The following is a 21,444-nucleotide window of genomic DNA, read 5'->3' on the forward strand; positions in this document are numbered from 1 at the left end:
CAAGAGACATCAGTTCAGGACAACTTTGTGTGCCTACCAAGTGTCATGGAAGCCATAATGGCTTTGTAGAGAAGACAGCCATGGGCTGAGTGGAGTTTAACTCAGCAGCTGACCCCTTCCTGGCATAAAGACGCTGACAAGCGTTTCCAGAACTGTTTTCTAGATACATTCTTCAGCAGGAATTCTTTTACAAACTCAGCCCATCACAGCCCGCCACTGACCCTCTTACCCTCTGCGGACTCAGGAGCCCTGCCTCTCACACGGGACTGACTCATCTCTCAAACCCTAGCACTGGCCTGAACTCTCTTTGGAGACACAGTGACATGTGAGTTCTTCAGAAATGAATTCCTTCCATACTTGACAGCATTCTCTTTCCCACTAAGCCCGCGACTCCCCGTCTCCCAACAGGAAATCAGTTTTATTTATAAGAATTGCAATCCTAAACTGACCTTTGCTGGCAGCCACATCCCCCCTTCCTCCCTCACTTCACTCCCTTCCCAAACACATTCTCCCGCTGAAGAGTCCTCCATGACCACAGAGCAGTGAGCCTGGACAGTCACATAAGGGACACATGGCAGCTGCTTTCTAGATGGGGAAACGGAGGCCTGGAAAGATCAGCGACTGGCCCAAGGAAGCACACAGCATGTAGGTCATGGGGTTTCCAGGCTGCTGTGTTCTCCACTCTGTCATCATGCTTTCTCTTCTGGTGGCAGGCACAGTGCCCTTTTCCCTAGCTTGGGGACAGATGCCTCTGGAGGAGCATTTCCTGTCATTAAAGGGGTTTGGAGGAAAACCCACACAGCTTTCTCATCTTTGAAGCTTCCTGGCCCATCCTGGCTCTTTAATTGCTCTGGAAGCAGCCCAGTTCCCAGGGCTTCTACACCATCAGGAGAGGGGAAGGGCCCAAAGCTGAATTCCTGGCTCCTGGCTCTTGGGCACCAACATGACCTCAACCGCTTTCTGTGTTAGACCATTTCACACCAGGCTCCCACACCACGAGCTTCAAAAGTCAGGTGTGCCCGGGGTCAAGTACAATGAGCAAACTCGGAGCGGAGGCCTGCAGAGCATGGAGACTTGGACATGTCCACATACCTCGGTCCAAAGCCTACCCTAGCTGAAGGCGAATGACGTCCTATTTCTACAGGCATCAGAATGCACATTGGAATAACAAGGGAGCGTCCACCCTTATTTCTCCCCATGCTCGCTTCCATTTTCCAGGTTGAGGGTGTGTGTTGACTTCTAGGTGGCCCTCCACAGCCAACCCGAGACCCACAACACTGGGGTGGGATAGGGAGATGCTATGTTGTTGATGGCATGTACTGTGTATTTCAGTCCACAACAGTTGCAACTATAGTAAATGCATATTGGCTTCTTTGCCATGACTTCCTAAACACTACAATATAGAAGCTACCTACTTTGCAACCTACAGATAAAGTGAAGCAGTTAAGAGGATGTTGTGCCTCATACGCAAGTCTTTAAGGATTTGAGCATCATCAGATCTTGGCACCCCTAAAAGCAGTTCTTCTGAGGAACAAGCGTAGGTCTGCCCCTGTCATCCTCCCCCCCCCCCCGTGTGTGTGTGTGTGTGTGTGTGTGTGTGTGTGTAGGCCAAAGGCTGTCAAGTAATCTTCCTCACTTGCTCTCCACCTCAATTTTTTAGAAGTTAGAAATTAGTCCCACGGGGACTTGGAGCTTGCTGATGCAGCTACATGGCCAGCCAGCACACGGCACCATATCTGGCTGTTCACACGGGTGCCAGGGTTATGAACTCATAACACGGCAACTATCTCTCTGACCTACTCCTCCATTTTTCTGTTTTGGTGTTTCTTTTTTTAAGGAAATATGATTCTCAACTTTGGATTACATTAGAATCACCTGGAGATCTTTCACTGATGATGAAAACATCAGTGCCCATCCTACACTCTAGACATTTAAATCTGAACGTCTGGTGGGGCTTTTCCCCCTTTACCTTCCCACACATGCATGTTCCATGTACAGCTGAGGTTAAGAACCACTGCTTCTAGGTCACACACCAACAAGGAAAAAGCTGAGCTCTCAGGCATGGAGAAAAGATCATTTCTGGAGGGGAAATATAAGTTATCCATCCGCTTTATTTTCCTTATCTAGTATTTTCTTTTCAGACCGTCTCTGACCACCACTCTCAAGACACATTGTTCTCGGGGCATTGCTTCACAGTTCCCTTCTACCTCTGGGCCACAACATCACCTAAGGAAGCAGCGATCAGACTGAAAAACCAAAGGCTACAGGAGAAGAAAAAGTCACCCCCACAACCATTTTAGATGCTATTACTCCCTTCTAAAATAAAGTCTCTACATCTCAGCCAGGCCAGTTCGGATCCAAATATGATGCAACTTCAGGAAGCTTTAGCATGAGGTTCCAAGTGTAATCCACAGATAGTAGGTCAGTCACATTTGGCCCTGGACCCACTCACCAGCTGGGAGAGCAATAGGAACCAGGATCCTTGACTGCATGGGGTGAGGTCAGCCAATGGGCTCACGCACAGTGATACAGGATGCTCTTAGGAGTGTCATAAATATATAAACACTCAGGGATGGGGGCCGTTTCAAGGCACCCTGTAGGACTTAGCACTGAATCTTGGACATTTATAGGGGTGTCTCACTGCTTATACAGTGCCAAAGAGGTTCACATGCAAGGCACAGCTACTTTACCGACACTTCACAGCAATTCTCAGAAGAGCTTTGTCCCTATGGGAAGGGACCCTCGCACCCTTCCACACCCCTGGCCTTTGCTTGAGAAAGCCAGGGTGATCTAGCAGAAGGGGTTGGAAAGAACTGGAAGAAACACATATAAGGTGTTCTTGTTTGTTTTGTTTTTTAGTACTAAACACAAGACGATGTTTCAGCCATCCCTAAGCTCCCTCAAGACAACGAAGGTTAACCCAGAGCCTAAAACTACAGCTACTTTGTGGGAGGAGACACAAGAACAGCAGTGAGACTGTGGACATGGAGAACATTTTCCTCCTGCCACGACAGCTTCCTAAGCTCTCAAATTAGAGAAAACGCTTTTGGGCTCTGAAGACAATGGTGAGCAACTCTACCTATATGGGAAAGAGACCTTGAAATTGGGAATTTTGAAATATGAAAGAATTTAAATTTTAAAAAATGTCAGATACCATCAGAATTCTTTGTTCAGTTTTACGTAAGCTCCAAGAAGAGCCCAGATAAATCTTGTTTTTCTATTTAACTTTATCATTTAAACCACTATATCTATTTATTCTGTAACTATTCAGTCTTACCTTTACAATATGGTGTATTTACAATATGGTGTGTGTGTGTGTGTGTGTGTGTGTGTGTGCCGCTGCTCAAACCCAGGGCCCTGCCCATGCCATCATCACAAACCTTACAAAAGTATGTAAATGCCCCAGTGCCCCAGCAAGAGTAGCCTGGTCCCAGCCAGATTCCTGAATAACCAGCCGTGGAGCTTAGCATTTATTTTGTGGATGAGAGTTTGCATTCACTGAGTTCCCAAAGCAGTACTCATGGCCTCTCCTGAGAATAGACACTGCAACTCGCCTAGGAGAAGAAGATCCCCACATTCTTCCCAGAAAAACGAGCGGATATCAGCAGCATGACATCAGTGAGATTTGAGGTCATTTCTCCCCAGAGGCAAACTGAAGAGGGTGGGTTGGGTTCTCTGGCAATCCAGGTGATCCTCAAGTCTACCGACTTAGCGATCTTTAGTGCACACATCTGCTCCCAAAACAAACACCTGACATGACACCAAGTTCCCTTGAGTCAGCTGAAAACCCCTAACTAAACCTGGTGGAGGATGAGATTTTCAGTTTCCAGGAAAGATAAAATGAAGCAGATTTTAACCTGCCAAGAGCCAATTCAGAAACTACACAAAAACCTGCGGATGAACCCTGGGCCTACATCTGCCCACCTGTCGCCTGTTAACTTAAACCAGTTTGCTGCTTGGGCATCTTGGATCCTCCATTTGGGGCCAACATCTTCTTCAGCTTCGCAATCCGGGGAGCTGAAGGGGCCTTGAAAGTCAGTATTTCCAGTCAGCACCCACAGCCTCAGCCACCAACCCCCCCCCCCTCCCCCCAGGTTTTTTCCTTAAGGGCGGAGGCGGGAGCAGAACCCTGACATTTCACCAGGAGAGGGGCTCCGGTGTTTGAGACCGCATGAGGGCGATTTCTGCCTTTCACGAACAAAACTGACCAGAGTCGATCATAACTTAGATAAGACCACCCGGCTAGACCTGGGAGAGGGGCGCCAGTAAAAAGACACGGAAAGAAACCTGTTTGCTAAGCGGTTTCTCCTGGCGCCCCGCCCCCGCCCCACTGATCTTAGTGCCTAGATCCATTTACTGGTGAGTCTTGGCGGTTATCTCACTCGCCACTAATGATCCTGGTGAGAAAACGCAAAAGGAAAGCCAAAAGACGTTACTTGCTTAGGGAACTGGTCTGTCCGCGCAGGTCCCCTTCTGTGAGTTCCATAAATAAGAAACCACAGAGGGCGAGATTCCTTGGAAATCTGAGCGTTCGCGTTTCTACCCTCCCAGGGGAAACAAATTTAGAAGCCGCAGGTTTACCGTCAACAACCCCTGAAAAAAGTGTCAGTGCAAGAGGCTTTTCCCAGAGGAAGGCATGTGGGGGCGCACCGAAATATCCGCTTCGGGGGCAGCACCTTGAACCCGCTTTTCAAAGGACCTACTATCCGAGGCTTCTGGACTCCAGCCCCGGGGCTCCAAAACCCTTCGGGCATATCCGGGCCGGCCCGCCCACCAGGGTTTGGCCAAGATCCCTGGCCAGAGTCAAATCCAAGCTCGCTCAGCTGCCAGGACGCCTACAGGCGCTCCACCTGCTGGGCAGCCCACTGGGCTCCCAACCCACATCCCATGTAGCTTGGGGGTTCAGGGTCCGCAAGGGGTTCGGACAAGCACGGTTACCAAGTGGGGTGGAGAGTCGGACCTAGCCAAGAACAGAACGGCACGCCACCCCACGACATCAGGAGCTTTCTTTACCACCCGACAAGTCTTTTCCAGGAATCTGCAAGCAGCCCCTCAGCAGGATAGCACCCATAGAAAGGACCCTACAACTCGCCCTTCTGCCTTCAGCAGCACCTCACTGTTGAGACCTTACTTGGGCCCCCTCGACTGTAGACATCTTTTCCCAAGGCAAACTGGGGGGTGGGGTAGGGTGACAGGATGACTCCAGACACACCTCGGTTCTCCAACAGGTGAGAAGCCTCACCTTGACTTCCACGCAGAGACCCCAGGCGCCCAGAAAGATCAAAGGGCGCGGGCCGCATTCTATGCCTTGGAGCCCACCTCTTGGCCCGTGGCGCCTCGGTCGTTCCCTCTTGGGCTGCCGTTCTTTGGGTATAAACAGCTGATTCTGGACACCTGAGTCCGAGCGACAAGCCCCCCCCCCCTTTCCCGGAGCAAGTAGGTGCGCCCCGAGTCCTCACCTTTGTAGCGCTCCATCCCGGTCACGGCTTGCGCTCTCGGCGCTGCGAACCGCTCGGCACGGCGCCCTCAGCGCTGGGTTCCGAGCCCCAGCTGCGTGCTGGCCCCTCCCAGTGAGGTCACGCTCGCCGCCCGACCTCCCGGAGTGGCCGCCGCGCCCCCAGCCCTCCGATCCCGTCTCCACCCAGACGCGTCGCCCTCGACCGCGCCTGGGATCTCCGCAGCCGGTCCGGACAGTGGGCGCTCGCCTCCTCGCGCACCCGGCCCTGTGCTCCCCGCCCCGGCCGCAGATCACTTCCTCCAAGTCAGCCTGAGGGCGGCGGCGCGAAGACGAAAGACTGGGGTGTCCTCAAAGCCTGGGGAAGGCTTCGGGAGCAGCAAGCGCCCGCCGGTCTTCACCAAGATCTGACTTCTCAAGTGCAGCGACTGCGAACCCAATGCCGGGAGGAGGAGACTGAGGGACAGCGAGGAGGTGGATAAGGACCTAGAGCGCCTCCTGCTTGACCCCTCGAGCCAGTGCGCTCACGTCCTGGGCCCTCCAGGGTGAGTTCCATGAGCTCCGGTGCAAAGCCCTCACTGGGAGCCCGCTCTCGGTCCTCCTGGCCGGGGGGGGGGGGGGGCACCTGTGGATCACGCACGCTTGACAGCACAGGAAACATCTACCTGCAGCCCACTCCCAGGTTTTGGGGGCGTCTGTAGACGAGGCTTTCCTGGGAAGGACTAGAGAGTCTGGAGCTTCCGCGATAAGCCTGGACTTCTGAAAAGATGGCACCTGTCTAAGGTACACGCGTCTGATTCTGCATCACCTCCACCAAGGAACCATTTGCATCCTTCTCCAGTCCTTCCGCGCTCCTCAATCCTCCCAAAGCCCCACGCTTTCCTTTAAACTTTTGGGTTTTCACTTTTGAAAACGTACTGTGTGCCAGATGCTTGGTTTCTTGACAAGTTTCCCAACTTCCTGGAAGAAATACTTAGGGAAAGTTTGTTGTTCTTTTCTGAGAGACTTCATGCTTCCTTGGAGCCGCAGACCTCCTGCCCCAACCATCTGAGCAAATTCTTTTCCTGGTTACAAGGGCAGCTCACAGGGACAGAGCCTGCCTGGCCAGTCAGGAGCCTTGCTCGGGGCTGCAAAGCCTTTCAGTTTGTCCACTCACCCTGTGATAACAGGTCACTGTCTCCCTCCTGTAGGAGGAAGAAGTTGGGGGGGCAGCACTAGTTCGAAATCATATGGCTTCAAAAGCGCTGGAAAGGAAGGAACCCCAGGGTTGCCTACTTCCAAGTTTATATGTGTAGGTAAGAGACCTCCATATGCCAACTGCACATAATACACACACATACACACACACACACACACACACACGAGAGAGAGAGAGAGAGAGAGAGAGAGAGAGAGAGAGAGAGAGAGAGAGAGAGAGAGAATTGGTGGCAAGTGGCAAGAGGCAAGAATGGTGATGTCTCGGCAGGAAATGGTGTTCAGCTGGCCTGCTCAGAGGGCCTTGAACAGGTCAACCAGAGGGGAGCCCCTGCCTTTGGTGTTTCCCTCCCTCCGTTTCACGCTCTTGCAAACGGCCCTGCCACACACTTTGGAGCTCATTCCCAGTGGAGCCCTGGGTTTTCTTTGAAGCCTCAAGTCTGTGGTCACTGGTCACTTTTGGCTAGACGTCTGCCCTGCCTGATGAAATCAGGTGAGCAGGTCCAGGCCCAATTCAGCAGAGCCTGTTTGAGCTAATCTCCTTACAGGAAGGTGGAAAAGGCCTGGCGCTGGCTGAGAGCCCTAGGGTTAAAGGGTCTCCACTCTGCACAGGAGAGCACAAAGAAGTGCTTGTCTCTAAACCCGTTATTTCTTCCCTGAATCCTACACACACAGAGTTGGAAATGTAGTTCAAGTCGATCTAAAACTATAATTCACAACGCTGTTCCAGAACAAAGCTGAAGTAGCAGGCATCATCGACGGGAATTTCAGGCAGCCCTTCCTTGTCCTCACCCGGGCACGGTTTCATCTCTCCATGAATCTCTACTCTTGGCAACTTCCACAAAGGGAAAGTCACTGAGCTTCTGTCAGACTCCTGGAACCAAGAGGACACTGGATTCTATATCAAGCACCACCGGTCATGTGGTGTGCTAACCGAGGCAGCTTTGGAGGGCAGCATATACACCTCGGACACAGCTTTGGAGGGCAGCATATACACCTCGGACACACTAGAAAAAAAAAACCAGTGCAGGTGCTGGGGGACAGAGTCTCACCATGCTAGTCCGAATGGCCTGATGGTTCGAAACTAAGAACTAAATATCCCTGGAATTTCCCATCTACCCTTTTCGGATCCCAGCTGAGAAAAACAAGACTTTTAAAAATGAAACTGTAAGCAGAGGAGTCCTGTTGTGAGTCCTACGCCAGTTCAGCAGGGATGTCTTGTTGTCTTGTGTTCCAGACAAAGTCTCAGGAAACCAGGCTGGCCTTGTACTTACCAAGTAGCCAAGGATAGCCTAATTCCTGATCCTCCTGCCTCTGCCTCCTAAGTGCTACAACACCATGCAGCACAGCTAGGAGCCAGGCTTCTCCAGCTGAGGGACCCAGGAGGGCCTGTTCAATGGAAGGTGTTGCTTTACAAACCTTATCCTTAGTGCACACATTACTTCCTCTCTGCTGTCAGAGGTGGGAGGGGCCAAGGCAGTCACTTTACTGCAGCACCTATGACACTAGCTCCCCCAGGCTGTGTCATGGGCTGTGACTCGTCAGTTCATTGTTCTTAACTTCATCTCTACTCCTTCTTTCACAACCGCTCAGAAACCACCCCTCTTGAGGCTGGAGGGATGGCTCAGCAAATAAGAACACTGGCTGCCCCTTCATAGTGCTGGCTTCAACTCTCAGCACCACATGGCAGCTCACAACCATCTGTCACTCCAACTCTGGGGGATCTGACGCCCTCTTCTGGTTCCTGCAGGCACTGCATGCATATGGAGCACAGACATACATGCAGGCAAAGCACCCATACAACATAAAAAAAATTAAATGATTAAAATGAAAATTTTAGCACCTCCCTTCCGAGGAGTCCCTGCTTCTCCATCCTTACCCTCTCCTCAGCCCAGGCCTCCTCTGTGATCCTTTCAGGAAGGCTGACCCCACTCACTACACATCTTCCTGCACTGGGGAGGTGGTTCAGTGAGTAAGACAGTTCCTGTTCAAGTATGAGGTCGTGAGCTCAAATCTCCAGGACCCAAGTAAATGCAGGCACAGGGACACACATCTGAAATCACGATGCTCTTACGGCGAAAGGCAAGAGTCTAGAGTCTCCAGAAGCAAGAGGGCCAGATATTGAGGCACAAGAAGAGGCTGGCAATAAAGAGGCCCTGTCTGCAACAAGGTAGCAGGCTGGGATTGACGGCAACGGTATCCCCTGATCCCCATGCAAGCTGACCCACAACTCACACATGCCTGCCCCTATTCAAGACTCAGCAGCTAATGGGACATAAAACGAACATCTCTTGAGTCTGACCAGCTGATCCAGCAGCATCCTTTATGTTCCACTGTGAGGAACACTGGCTGGGGTCCGCATCTCATGTTACATTTGAATAAACCGAAGCCTGGGTTTAAGGTTAGAAGTGTGCAATAGACACTTCTATTGATGAAGTCTCTGAGCCAGTCTGTCTAAAGCACTCTAAAATAAACAAACAAATATTTGATTCACAGAAAGCAAGCAAAATCTGAGAGGGAGAAGAGGAGGTGGGTAGGAGAAGGGGGAAGCTAGAGGAAGGACTCCCAGAATCCTGTGAGTTTGGTGACTTAATGAGAATAGAAAGACCTGCTCAGTGCCAGCCTGTGGGTGTCCCGGTGATGTCACCTCCGCCTTCCCTCAGGTGTGACAAAGTCACAGACCGAGGGACTTGGGTGAGTGTGGTGGCTCCCAGCTCTACCTCTTAAAACCTTCAGAGTTCAGAAAACCCCCTCTGCTCCATGATGACTTCGTCTATGCAAATGCAGCACTTGGTCTTTGCTAATTCCCTTATGAGATCTGCATGCAGTAAACAAACCCACAGGCCTAAGCGCGGACCAGCCAAGAGCTTCTGATGGTCTGGGCAGTAGAGATTGGAGGACGGCTCTATTCCCGCCTCACGCTGCTCACAGAGGCCACAATGCCAAGAATGAGTGCATTTGTTGCAGTTACAATGTGGGGCCAGGGCTCACAGCTGAGCGTCTCACCCCACCACCCCCATTTCTAGACATGCAGACCAGCAAGGTTTCTTCTCCTGACTCTATGTACACAGTTGCATCCTCCTCTAGGAACGGGTACCAGGTGCCACATGTTTCTACTCTGCTAAGTTTAGTCTAAACTTTGGATTCTGAGATGCTGCCTGCATACCCCAGAAGAGATCAAACCTGACCCACCGTCCGTTTTGTTCTCTAGAGACCACACATTCAGCACACAGTGACTCTGCAGTCACCAGGAGTCTCACTTGGGCCTTCTCCAGCCCCATGAGCTGGGGAGGGGGAGAGGACAAGTTCCGCAGGACTCAGCCTACCCAAATCAGAGGTTCTCTAACTCCATGGACAGGGGCTTTTCTCTCTCTCTCTCTCTCTCTCTGTGTGTGTGTGTGTGTGTGTGTGTGTGTGTCCCTTTTTTTGTTTCCCACCCACCTCCCTGCTCCAAGGTTCCCATTCTCTACTGTGACCTCCACTCTCCAAAAATTTCAGTGCTGCTTGGAAACTTGAGACCAAGGACAGACCCACCCATGAGACATGACTTTAAGAGAGCAAGAACCCAGAAGCTACATAGTGCCTGTTCAAGGGATTTGTTTTCTCTGTGTGGCTGCCACTGTGGCTGCTCTCCTGCTTTTCCTGCTCCTCCAGCTTCTCCTGTTCCTCCAGCTTCTCCTCCTGCTCCTCCAACTCCTCCTCCTGCTCCTCCTACTACTACACTTTCTCCTCTGGCTCCTCCTCCTGTTCCTCCTCCTGCTCCTCTTCCTGCTCCTCCTTCTGCTCCTCCAGCTCCTCCTCCTGCTCCTTTTGCTCCTCCCTGTGATTACTAAGACCGTCTTTTCCCATATGAATCTGCAGCAGGAAAGCAAGCAGACCAGACCCGGCAGCCCACAGATAATCCCCAGACAAGGAGCCAGAGAGGAGTCTTTCCTTCACATCAGGAAGCTTCCTTGTTGGTGGAGCAATGCCTTCCAGAGCTGGCAGATCCCTGGAGCTCTGACCCTTCAGACTCCGCCCACAGCCTGTCTTTCCCCAGCCCTTCTAAAAAGATTGAAGATGGAGAGGCTTTGATATTCTGACAGACTCAGTCAAAATTCACTTCTCATTTAATGGCAAAAAGTGAAGACTGTCATCTTAGGTCCACACCTCCAAACAGGGTGTGGAGCCGTGGGAACGGGGACTGCATAGAAGCCCTGGCATTGGGTTTATAGGTCTGCTGCTGGCCCACAGCTCCGCCATAAACCCGCAGCTTTCACACTGACTCATCCACTTCTCCACAACAGGGGCTTCCCCAGCCTGCTGCCAACCCAGCGTGGTACACCCAGGCCTCCCGGGTCTGCCTACATGCCAAACCAGGCCAGCACAACTCAGCTCCCTTAGCGTGACCTAGCTTCCAAGTGTCCCTCTGTGGGGTTTCAGAACACCACCCTCCTAGAACACAGGCCTGGACCCAGTTCCTTCTCCCAGCTCCTGGATGGACTCTTTTTAGACCCCATTTAACCATTTCACATGGTTAGATTCATGAATGGGGTAGAATTTCATGTCTACCGTCCCCTAAAAGACATTGAGACATTGATAGGCTGAGAAATGGAGTTGGAAGACTCTACCAGCTGACCTAAATCTTACCAAACACACACACACACACACACACACACACACACACACACACGTATGTATGTATGTATGTATGTATGTTATTAAAAAGGGGGAAGATGGACCAGTATGAGTGAACCCCTCCTCCCTTCAGAGGAGCAGAGAGGAGCTGGGTGGAGGACACAGGAAGGTGCAGGGTGTGCATCACTGCAGTCCTGCACTAAGATGCTTCTGTAGCATGCCTATGTGCTGCTTACTGCACCCCACTGCCTGTTCTTGGGGTGCTCTTGAACACTCAGTAGGTGTCATGTACAAGGTGGGAAAGAGAGTGTCAAGAGGCCCATGAGCAGCAATGGTAGAACCGAGGCTGGGTTCTGTACCAATGATACCAGGGTCCTAACTCTCTCCTCCAAGGCTGGGAAAGATGCTATATCTGGCCAAGTTCCTGACCCCTGCTCTGCTCACAGGCAGCCTCGGGAGCCCCCAATACCAGGCTCTTTACTGTGGCCACAGCTCACCACATGGCAAGTACCCACAGGCCATTTGTGGACTGAGGGAGTAATCAGGTGAACTTCTTCCTAAAGCGATCGTGTCTCCAAGAGAACAGAAGCTGGATCTTGCGCTAGGTGTGGTGGTGCATCTGTAAGCCCAGCACCTGGGAGGCTGCAACAGAATGACCTTGATTTCAAGGGCAGCCTGGGCTTCGGAGTGACATCCTGTCTTTAAAAAAAAAAAAATGAATCCTGAGGAAAGGTCGTGAAGTATTGCAGTGTATAAATACATATTTATCTTACTGGAGCATCTCGATGTATATATGGCATTAAAGTGTCATGGAGGCATAATTAGCATAAGATATGTAAAAGGACTACTGAGAGGAGGCAGTGATAGACACAACATCGAGAAACATTGGAACACAGGCTCAGAGTTTAGTTTAAAAAAAATCTGTCTTTTTCTCCCTGGGTGACCTTGGCTGACTTAACATTTCTCTGTTTCCCTAGTGGGATGAGAGCAAGGTGATCCCCACCTCCTGGTTTGTGGCAAGGACCACATGCAGAGGACATGGAGAGCAGCATCAGCATCACAGTTCCCGGCAGGTGTTAGATGCCTTGATTCTGAGATCGCTGAAAGAAAGCAAGTGTTCCACCTCTGTGATGACACCCTAAGACCTGACGGCCCTGAGGGGGTCTGAATAGGGCCGGTCCCCAGAGGCTCATGTATGGGATGCTTGGTCATCGGTCATGAGGAAGTGGATAGGATTAGGACAGGAGTCAGGGGCTGTGGCCTTGTTAGAGTAGGCGTGACTCTGTTGGAGAAAGTATGTCACTGGGGTGGGCTTTGAGGTTTTAAAAGTCCAAGCCAGGCCCAGGGTCACTCCCTTCCCGCTGCCTGCTGACCTGGAACTCCCAGCTCTTTCTCGAGGGCTTTGTCTGCCTGTGTGCCACCGTGCTCCCTGTCTTGATGATAATGAAACAAGCCCCAGTCAAGTGTTTCCTGTTATAAGAGTTGCCTGATTATGGTGTCTCTTCACAGCTAAGCCAGCATCTGGGGTGGGTGAAACCCAGGCTTCTGGTTCCCTCAACAAGCATCTGGCTAGCAAGGACCTGGTTAGTGCAGAGCACTGGATTCATTGGGCCCCTTCTGCAGTCTCCGAGCTGCCACCAAATCACCTCTCAGGGGTCACCCTCTGCCCGTAGCTAAGTGTAGTGCTAGGGACTTGTTGGATAATTACTTGTCGATTTGCATCCTATGGGGGTTGAGGGTAAGAAAACTGTAACCTACAAAGCCAGAGCTTTTCAACCTTAACACAGTGCACCCGCACTCTGGGGATCGTCTGGGAATCACGCAGACCCTAACGCAGCAAGTCTGGGATAGGACAGAGATTTTGCAGTTCTGACAAGCTCCCAAGGGAAGGAGCCAATGTGACTGATCTTCTATTTAGGGAGCCAAGTAGTGTATAAACTGCCCTTTCCCCTAGTTTGCAAGGAGGAAATGCTACTTCCTCACCATGGCTGCATACTGTTTTGTCATCTTACAGGGCCCACACTAGAAAGTCTGTGAGATTCATGCTAGAAAATCCCAGAACAAACTCTTTAAAGCTTGTAACCTGGGGTTACACCAGTCTGTGAGTTTCTGTGGCACTGACTGCCTGGCCAAGAACATGTTCAGTTGTGTTTGTTGGTCTCCCTGAGCAGGTAAGGGCTGAGTAAGAGAGCAATGGAGAGCAGCTTCCTAACTTCCTGTTGGACACAGCCTCAGGCAGCCACACTTGCTCCTGGCAGAAACAACCAAGAGAATATAAATGGGATCTTCCACAGAGGAGCCCAGGCAGCTCAGGATATCTGACACCAGGTCCTACAACCAAACAGCATGTGGGACCTCGTTCTGTCACTCAAACTGAGTCTTCTGTATAATTCAAGATATGTTTGTGGATGATCTCCAAGCAGAAGGGTTCAGGGCATGGGGTGCAAAGCCAAGAAACGGGTCTCAAGTAGCAAGAAGCGACAACTTTGTTCAACTAATGCATTTGAGTAGCAAAAGAAATAGCAAAGAGGCAGCCATTCAGACAGTTCAGAGAACGCAGCCATCGGCATGTTCAGCGTGTGTAGCTGTTCTTTGAGCAGCCCTGTGGACCCCGGTCCTATCGCACTCAGCTACCACTGCCTCATTCGGACAAGGACACTAGCATGAGGATGCATTGGAATCTGTGGCCTAAGATGCTCACAAAACAGCTCGGTTGGTAAAGTGCTTGTTGCCCAACACAAGGGCCTGAGTTTGGATCTCTAGAATACGTGAGAGAGCTGAGAACGGCAGTCCATACCTGAGTTTGGATCTCTAGAATACGTGAGAGAGCCGAGAACGGCAGTCCATACCTGGAATCGTTGCACTGGGAAGGCAGAGACAAAAGGATTCTTGAGGTTTGCTGGCTAGCCAGGCTAGCCAAATTGAGGAACGTGGGGTTCAATAAGAGACCCTTTCTCAAAATGCAAGATGGAGGCACTAGGGCTAGCAGCACAGCTCAGTGGCTCAAAGAACTCACAGCACTGGCAGAGGACCAAGGTTGGTTCCCAGGACCCACTTGACGGCTTACTGCCATCTTTACCTCCAGTTTCAGAGCCTCCGACCCCCTCTGCAGGCACCGAGCACGCACGTGGTGTGCTTGCACACATGCATGCAAAACACTCATACACACGAAACAAAAATAAGTCTTAGTAATACAATAATCGAGGAAGACACTTTGGCCTCCCCGCTCGTGCATATACATGCATGTGCACAGCCCTCCAACACAGAGAGTCTGTGATGTAGCAGACAGGTGGGCTCCTCCCAGGAGGGATGTGAAGGTGAGATAACCCAGGGAAGCCAGAAGAAAGGTTTCCTCAAGCAGAGCTCAGGTCTTGATTCAGGTAAGGCCCCAGATGGTGAAGGTGGTGATATTTTGTTTGTGATCTAACAAAAAAGTGTGGCGTGAGCCACTAGCTAGCCATAGAGGCCAGGCAGTGTTGGCACACACCTTTAATACCAGCTTCCTGGAGACAGAGGCAAACGGATCTCTGTGAGTTCATGGCCACCCTGGGCTACACAAGACTGATCAGTCTAAAAGAATCAGAGCCAGGTGGTGATGGCTCACACCTTTAATCCCAGCACTAAGGAGGTGGAGACAGAGGGATATGGCTGAGTAGAGAGAGGACTATAAGGCAGGAGGAGACAGGAGCTCAGGGTATTCAGTCTGAGGACTTGTAGAGACAGGAAAGCCCATCCAGTCTGAGGATTCCATAGAGGTAAGAACTAGTGGCTGGCTGCTCTGCTTCTCTGATCTTTCAGATTCCACCCTCAACATCTGACTCCAGGTTTTTATTATTAAGACCAATTAGAATTCGAGCTACAGGTGAGGGCAGAGCATCTGGGTTAGAGATCACAGGTCCATCATTAAAGATACATGTACCACGGGGCACGTGTCTTCCTTAATGAAACAAGCAAAATGTGGAAATTGCAATACTAATCTCTTGGCACGTTATGAGGATTCCACAGATGAATAATTTACTCATCTGTGTGTACTCTGACAACAGTTTTGTGGTTATTATTTCACCAAATAAGAACTATTATACATATGGTAGTCATGTCACGCTCCCTGTGCCTTCCACCAGGCCTTACCCCCTGACTCTGTAGATTTCCCCGCCTTTGAAATGTCCTGGAAGTGGAATCAGACACTACTCTATCATCTTTTATGATGGCTTCTTTCACTTAGCACAATGTTTTCAAGGTCTCCCATGCCACAGCATACTCCAGCAGTTCACATTTAAATAATGATTCTGCTACATGGATAGTCCCCCACTTCATTGTCATGTTGAGGAATTTCTACGTTGGAGTAGTGGATACTATAACTGTGAGTATCCGTGCACATGTTAAGTGGAAATATGTTCTGTTTCTAATGGGTTCTCTGTGTAGTTTTGCCTTGCATCCAGCTCGGCTTCCTGTGGTCTAACTTGAGCTCATGATTTCACCACTCCAAATCTGCTCCTTCTCTGGTGCACACCAATGATCTCGTCACCTTCCCTGTTTCAGAAACCCACAAGGATCCATCCTTCTGCAGCCATATCCAGTCCAGTGGCCACTTAAATAGGAGCATTCCCCAGAGAAGGCACCACTGATGGTCAAGAACCAATCCTTTGACGCACGCCTTTAATCCCAGCACTCGGGAGGCAGAGGCAGGCGGATCTCTGTGGGTTTGAGACCAGCCTGGTCTACAAGAGCTAGCTCCAGGACAGGCTCTAAAGCTGCAGAGAAACCCTGTCTCGAAAAACCAAAAAAAAAAAAAAAAAAAAAAAAAAAAAAAAAAAAAAAAAAAGAGCCAATCCTTGCACTTTTGCGCCACTCTGTTTGTACTTGGGAGATTATGAGCTTAACCTCTGTTTGTTCACTCTTTTATCCCAAGAGCTGAGCACAGCGCCTAGTTTATAGCAAGGCTTGCAAGCCTCTTGACAAGACAGTTGGCTACATATAAGGTTTCTATTATAATGTCTCCCAGGCCCAAATTCGGTAGGATTAATGATATAATTTTTTTTAAATGGAACTGCTTTTCTTTTTAACTTTATTTACATACAGCACCGTTCATCCTTTGTGGTCCCCAGTACTGAGAGTTTGGGGATATGTGTACATCCATGGGGTCACCACCATCATTAAGATACAGAGTAACAAACTCATCACCCCTGACACTTCCCTATTCCTCTCTGCAGTCTCCACTCTAGCCCTCACCTGGGATAAAAGGTCTTCTGATTCTACAGCTTTCCTTTTCCAACTTGTCAGACCAGTGGGATCAGGCAGTGCAGAGCCTTTCTGATTTAGCCTTTTCTCCCTCAACATAATGTACTGGAGATACATGCATGATATTACAATAGTTTGTTCCTTTTTACTGATGAGTTAAATCCCATTGCACAAGTGTAGACAGTGAGAGACTTAGGAGCACTCAGTCCCTAATGAGATGTCATCACTAAACCCATCCCTCCTCTCAAGGCTTGGGGATCTATACTGAAGAGGAGGTAACAAAGACTGTGAGAGCCAGACAGGGTGGAGGATGCCAGGAAAACAGTGTCATCCAGACAAACAGGACTGCTGCACATATGAACCCATAGAGACTATGGCAGCACTCACAAGACCTGCACAGCTTCGAGCCAGACGGGGTCACAGCACTGAGAATGGAAAGTGGATTTGGGTCCCACCTCTAACCAAAAGCTATTTGCAATTAATACCCATGGGCAAGGGAATAATCCATTTTATTCGTTGGCAGAGAGACTTTTCTAAGCCTGTAGAAGATTGAGCAAGACTTCAGGCTCAGAAAGCGTACCTATCCCTAGCCAAGCTGAGACCACTCCTGTCTCCATCTGCAAACCAACACAGAGTGGCCCCCAAACTGGATCCTGAGCACTGTTCAACTCCCCCACAACCTGACAAGTTGGGGTGACAGTAAACAAGGATCCAAGCAATTGCACGTAAAGGCAAGACCAGATAGAGATCCACATGAAAGTCACCGGTGGAAAGAATTAAGAAGTTCGTCTCTGAACTGCTTTTAGACATTGTGTGGGGAAGGATTTCGGGGTCAGCAGCAAAGAAAGAGCAGGGCCATGGAGAACAAACCACAGACGTAGGGCCTCTGGGAACACTCAGAGAAGGACACCCCAGGACTGCAGGAGATTTAGGTGCTGCCTGGAGGTCTTACCGATCTTACTGAGCAAACAGGAAGACACACCTAAAGGACAACGTCACCTCATAACCTCTGTCAAGATCTCAAAGAACTCCAAAGCTTTGACTGGAAGGAATCTGGTGGGTTTCCTTCTTCTGTTTAGATTAGAAAGATTGGGAAATGAACAGTACGCAGGTTTGAACTTAGACATTTTCTGGGATCAGAAAGTCTCAGTTAAATAAACTCCGTAATCTTGGCACTTTGTATAACTTAAAAGTAACAATTATAGAAAAGGGGGAAAGGTAGGATCTCCACTTTAAGTCTCAAACAAACATAGTCCCATTTTAGTGATGAACAGTTGATACCAACAGGTTCTCACTCCCGCCATGGAGGGGCACTGGTGAGTGACAGTTGCTAACTCCCTAAAGTGACTGTGTCCGTCCATAGAAGAGACAGGCTGTGTGCCCTACTCTGTGGCCAGCAGGAGAGCAACACAAGACGGTGTGCAGTGAAAGGAACCTCAGAAGGGATTGCTAGGCTGGGCTCTCTGTGTTCTGTGTCTCAGGGACGGGAGCAGAGGAGATGCTACAGAGCTGGCTGCTTTTCCTGCAAGAAGCTGGGCCCTACATGCTTCTGTCACCTCCTGCTTCTCCATTTTAAGTGGAGCCAGTGCCCTAGCAGATGAATTGACCCACAAGCAAGCACATACTGATGGACTCTCCTAGAGTCCAGATCCTTGTGTGGCAATGGTAGTTTTTCTAATCATTGAGATTTTCCATAGCAAAGCTCCCGCAGCCAATTGGAATAATGTCTCCCATGAGATGAGTCCAAGTGTGACATCTGGCCTCGTGCATTGGGGCGCTAGCATTGGTAAAGTCTAGCAGAGATTTAGGGTACGTGGACTGCAACAGACCAGCTTTACTCCTGACCCCACATGGCATGGCTAATTATCAGAACCACCTGGAAGCTTCTAAACTTTGTTATATGGTGCAGCTTGCCAGATCCCAGTCAGACCTCCCAAATCCTAACCTCCTTTTGGAATGAAGCTTGAGATTTGTAGTTAGGTCCCTCCTATGACTATGTCCCCTTCAAGACAGGATCTCACGTAGCCCACAATGACCTTCAGCTCATTATAAAGGCCAGGACCTGAGTTTCTGGTCTGCTTGCCTCTACCTCCTAGTGCTAGGATTACACTATATATATATATATATATATATATATATATATAACATTATATTAGTGCCACTATGTCCATCTTATGCAGTACTGAAGATCGAACCCAAGGCTTCACACATGCTAAGCAAGGACCCTAGTAACTGAGCCATATACCCTAATCTCTCAGGGCCTTATCTGAATTTCTACAAGCAAGGAAACTCTCCCCTGTGAGCTGAGGGGTCGCAGCACCTATCTATGCCATGTATAAGGATTAGAGGCCATGAGTCTGCAAGAGCTGTGTTCTGTTGCTGTCAAGAGAAACCACGATCACAGCAACTCATATAAAGGAAAACATTTCATCGGGACTGGCTTACAGTTTCAGAGGTTTAGTCCACTATCGTCATGGCACAGAGCATGGGGACAAGCAAGCAGACATGGTGCTAGAGAAGAAGCTGAGAGTTCTACATTCGGATCTGCAGTCAGCAGGAAGAGAGAAAGAGTCACTGGGCTTGGATTGGGCTCTTAAAACCTCAAAGCCCACCCCAGGCACACACTTCCCCTAACAAGGCCACACTCACCCTAATAAGGTCACACCTCCTAATTCTTTCAAATAGTTCTACTCTCTGATGACCAAGCATTCAAATCTGTGAGCCTATGGGGCTATTCCTATTCAAACTTCTGCAAACCGTTTCCTAGCGTGCTTTCTATTGCTGTGATAAACCCTACAACCAAAAATAACCCAGGGAGGAAAGGGGCAAGCTGGCTCATGTCTCTGTCACAGTCGAAGGAATGCAGCGGAATCTGGAGGCAGGAGCAGATCTCAGCCCGTGGAGGAACACTGCTTACGGGCTTTCTTCCCATGGCTTGTTCAGCCTGCTTCCTCATTCAGCCCAGCCCCACTTGCTCAGGTGTGACCCGCATATATCAATTAGCAATCAAGAAAGCGCTGTACCCACAGGCTCACAGGCCAGTCTGATGGAGGCAGTTCTTGTTGACAGCAGGTTTCAGTCTTTTCTTTCTCCCAGTGTGGGATTAGTGTTTGGGGTCTATAGTTTCACTGGTCCGATTCTCAGAGTGGGGGGCACCAGTGTCTCTAGAATACCTTAAGCCCTGCAAGGCCAGTCATGGTTTTAGTTTTCAACAGTATGCAGTAACTCATGAGGAGAATAACAATTTTGAAACTGTAATTATTTATCTTTCTGCTCCTGGGGTTTGAACCTAGGACCTCATGCATGCTGGTCCTTACCTACCTACCACTAAGCTTCATTATCCTCAGCTGGCTTTTTATTTTTTTTCACCAGAGGCATTGGCCCGTTCCTGTTTATCTAATGTAACACTTTTACTTCCTCATTAAGCAGTGTATGTTTCGGGACAATGACAGGAATGAAGGGACCGATGTTTTCTGTGCCAGCTTCTGCCCAGTGTAGAACAAAATATTATTCATGGGCAGGCTCTGCCTTGCTGGTATTTGTCTTTGAAAACGATATCCTTTTGGCAATCTTTTGGGAATGATGTGCTATGCTGTGGCAATCCCAGAGAGCTGCGGAGGCCTGGGAATGATGTGCTCCACGCTTCTAATCCCAGCACTCAGGAGGCAGAGACAGGCAAACCTCTAAATTCAAGGCCAGCCTTGACTACATAGCAAGTTCCAGCCTAGCCATGGTTACAGTGAGACACAGAAACAGCAGAAATGCTATTCAGACTAGAGGGGGTCGGGGTGGGTTTAGAATCCCACTGCCAAACCAGTGAGCATGGTGGGTTTACCCTTCTCAGAGAAACTGGCATAATCCACACAGAGGATCCAGGTTAGCCGCTGGCACTCTGTAGGACCCTCCCCCCCTCTTGCCCCCACAAATGTTACCTGCTGATGTCATCCAAGATTCACTAGCCTTCATCCCATAGACTGGAGTCTCAGCAGGTCTAGGTGGGTCTGGAAGCTTCTGGAAGGCTCTGGTCTGCCACCAGATCCCATTGAAATGTTGTGGAAGGGGCAACCCTACACCCTGCTGGGCCCAAGCAGAACCAGACTATTTTGGAGAAAAGGGGTTCCCAAGTCAGATTTTCTTTATACTGATGGGAAGAGCTGAGTTAAAGGGTGTGTGTGTGTGTGTGTGTGTGTGTGTGTGTGTGTGCATACATGCACGCAACTTGAGGTGGGTGTTTGCAGCAGCAGCAGGGGACAGCACAAATAAATACAGAAAAATCCCCTTCTCCAGGGCCTGCTATTGTGCTTGGGACAATGGCAGGCTCTGGAGAGCAGTTTTGCCGGCCAAGAGGGGAAAATAAATGTGGTCATAGGCCACTGTCATCTGTCTCTGCGAGCTCTGGTGCACCCCGAATTCTGCAGTAGAACAGGAGCAATTTCTTAGAGTCTGGGCGTCAGATGGGAAGAGAGGGAATTGGGGTGTGGTTCTCAACTTGGGGCTCTGCCACTCTGGTCACTGCTCCTCAGCGACACAGGGCTTTCCCAAAAGTTGCCAGCCCCAGAATCCCCACCCTTCCTTGTTGCTTCCTAGCCCACAATGGACCTTATCCAGCCAAGCAGGGCTGGTGGCCACACCCAGGCAAGGCTGGCTGACTCTGGGAGGAGCGTGGGAGAGGAGCCCTGTCCAGCAATGGGCAGGAGGGGCTGAGTAGGCTGGTAGGTTTTTTTTTTTTTGAGACTGTTGGAAAATTTCAAACATGCATTTAATGTGTTTTGATCAAATCTACAGTTATTCCCCCTACTCAGATTCTTTCCTACCTCCCACCGCTTTTCCCTCCCATCTTCATGTGTTGTATTCGTTTTCTTTTCTGTTGAACCCACTGGGTCACTTAGCATTGCCTGTATGTGCACAGTTTTTGGATCACTGGTGCACAGTTCACCTCT

The 21,444-nt window shown here is 49.9% G+C and overlaps 1 protein-coding gene across 1 annotated transcript in view; it reads right to left on the bottom strand.

Annotated features, from left to right (window-relative positions):
- Positions 1-5,590, bottom strand: part of Afap1l2 (actin filament associated protein 1 like 2) — a 103,279-nt gene extending 97,689 nt beyond the window's left edge. Inside the window, exon 1 of the mRNA XM_038330541.1 lies at positions 5,460-5,590. Coding sequence (XP_038186469.1) covers positions 5,460-5,475 — 16 coding nt within the window. The 5' untranslated portion in view covers positions 5,476-5,590. The remainder of the gene's footprint in view (positions 1-5,459) is intronic.
- Positions 5,591-21,444: the final 15,854 nt, after the last annotated feature.

Source organism: Arvicola amphibius, chromosome 1 (assembly GCF_903992535.2).
Source record: "Arvicola amphibius chromosome 1, mArvAmp1.2, whole genome shotgun sequence".
NCBI lineage: Eukaryota > Metazoa > Chordata > Mammalia > Rodentia > Cricetidae > Arvicola > Arvicola amphibius.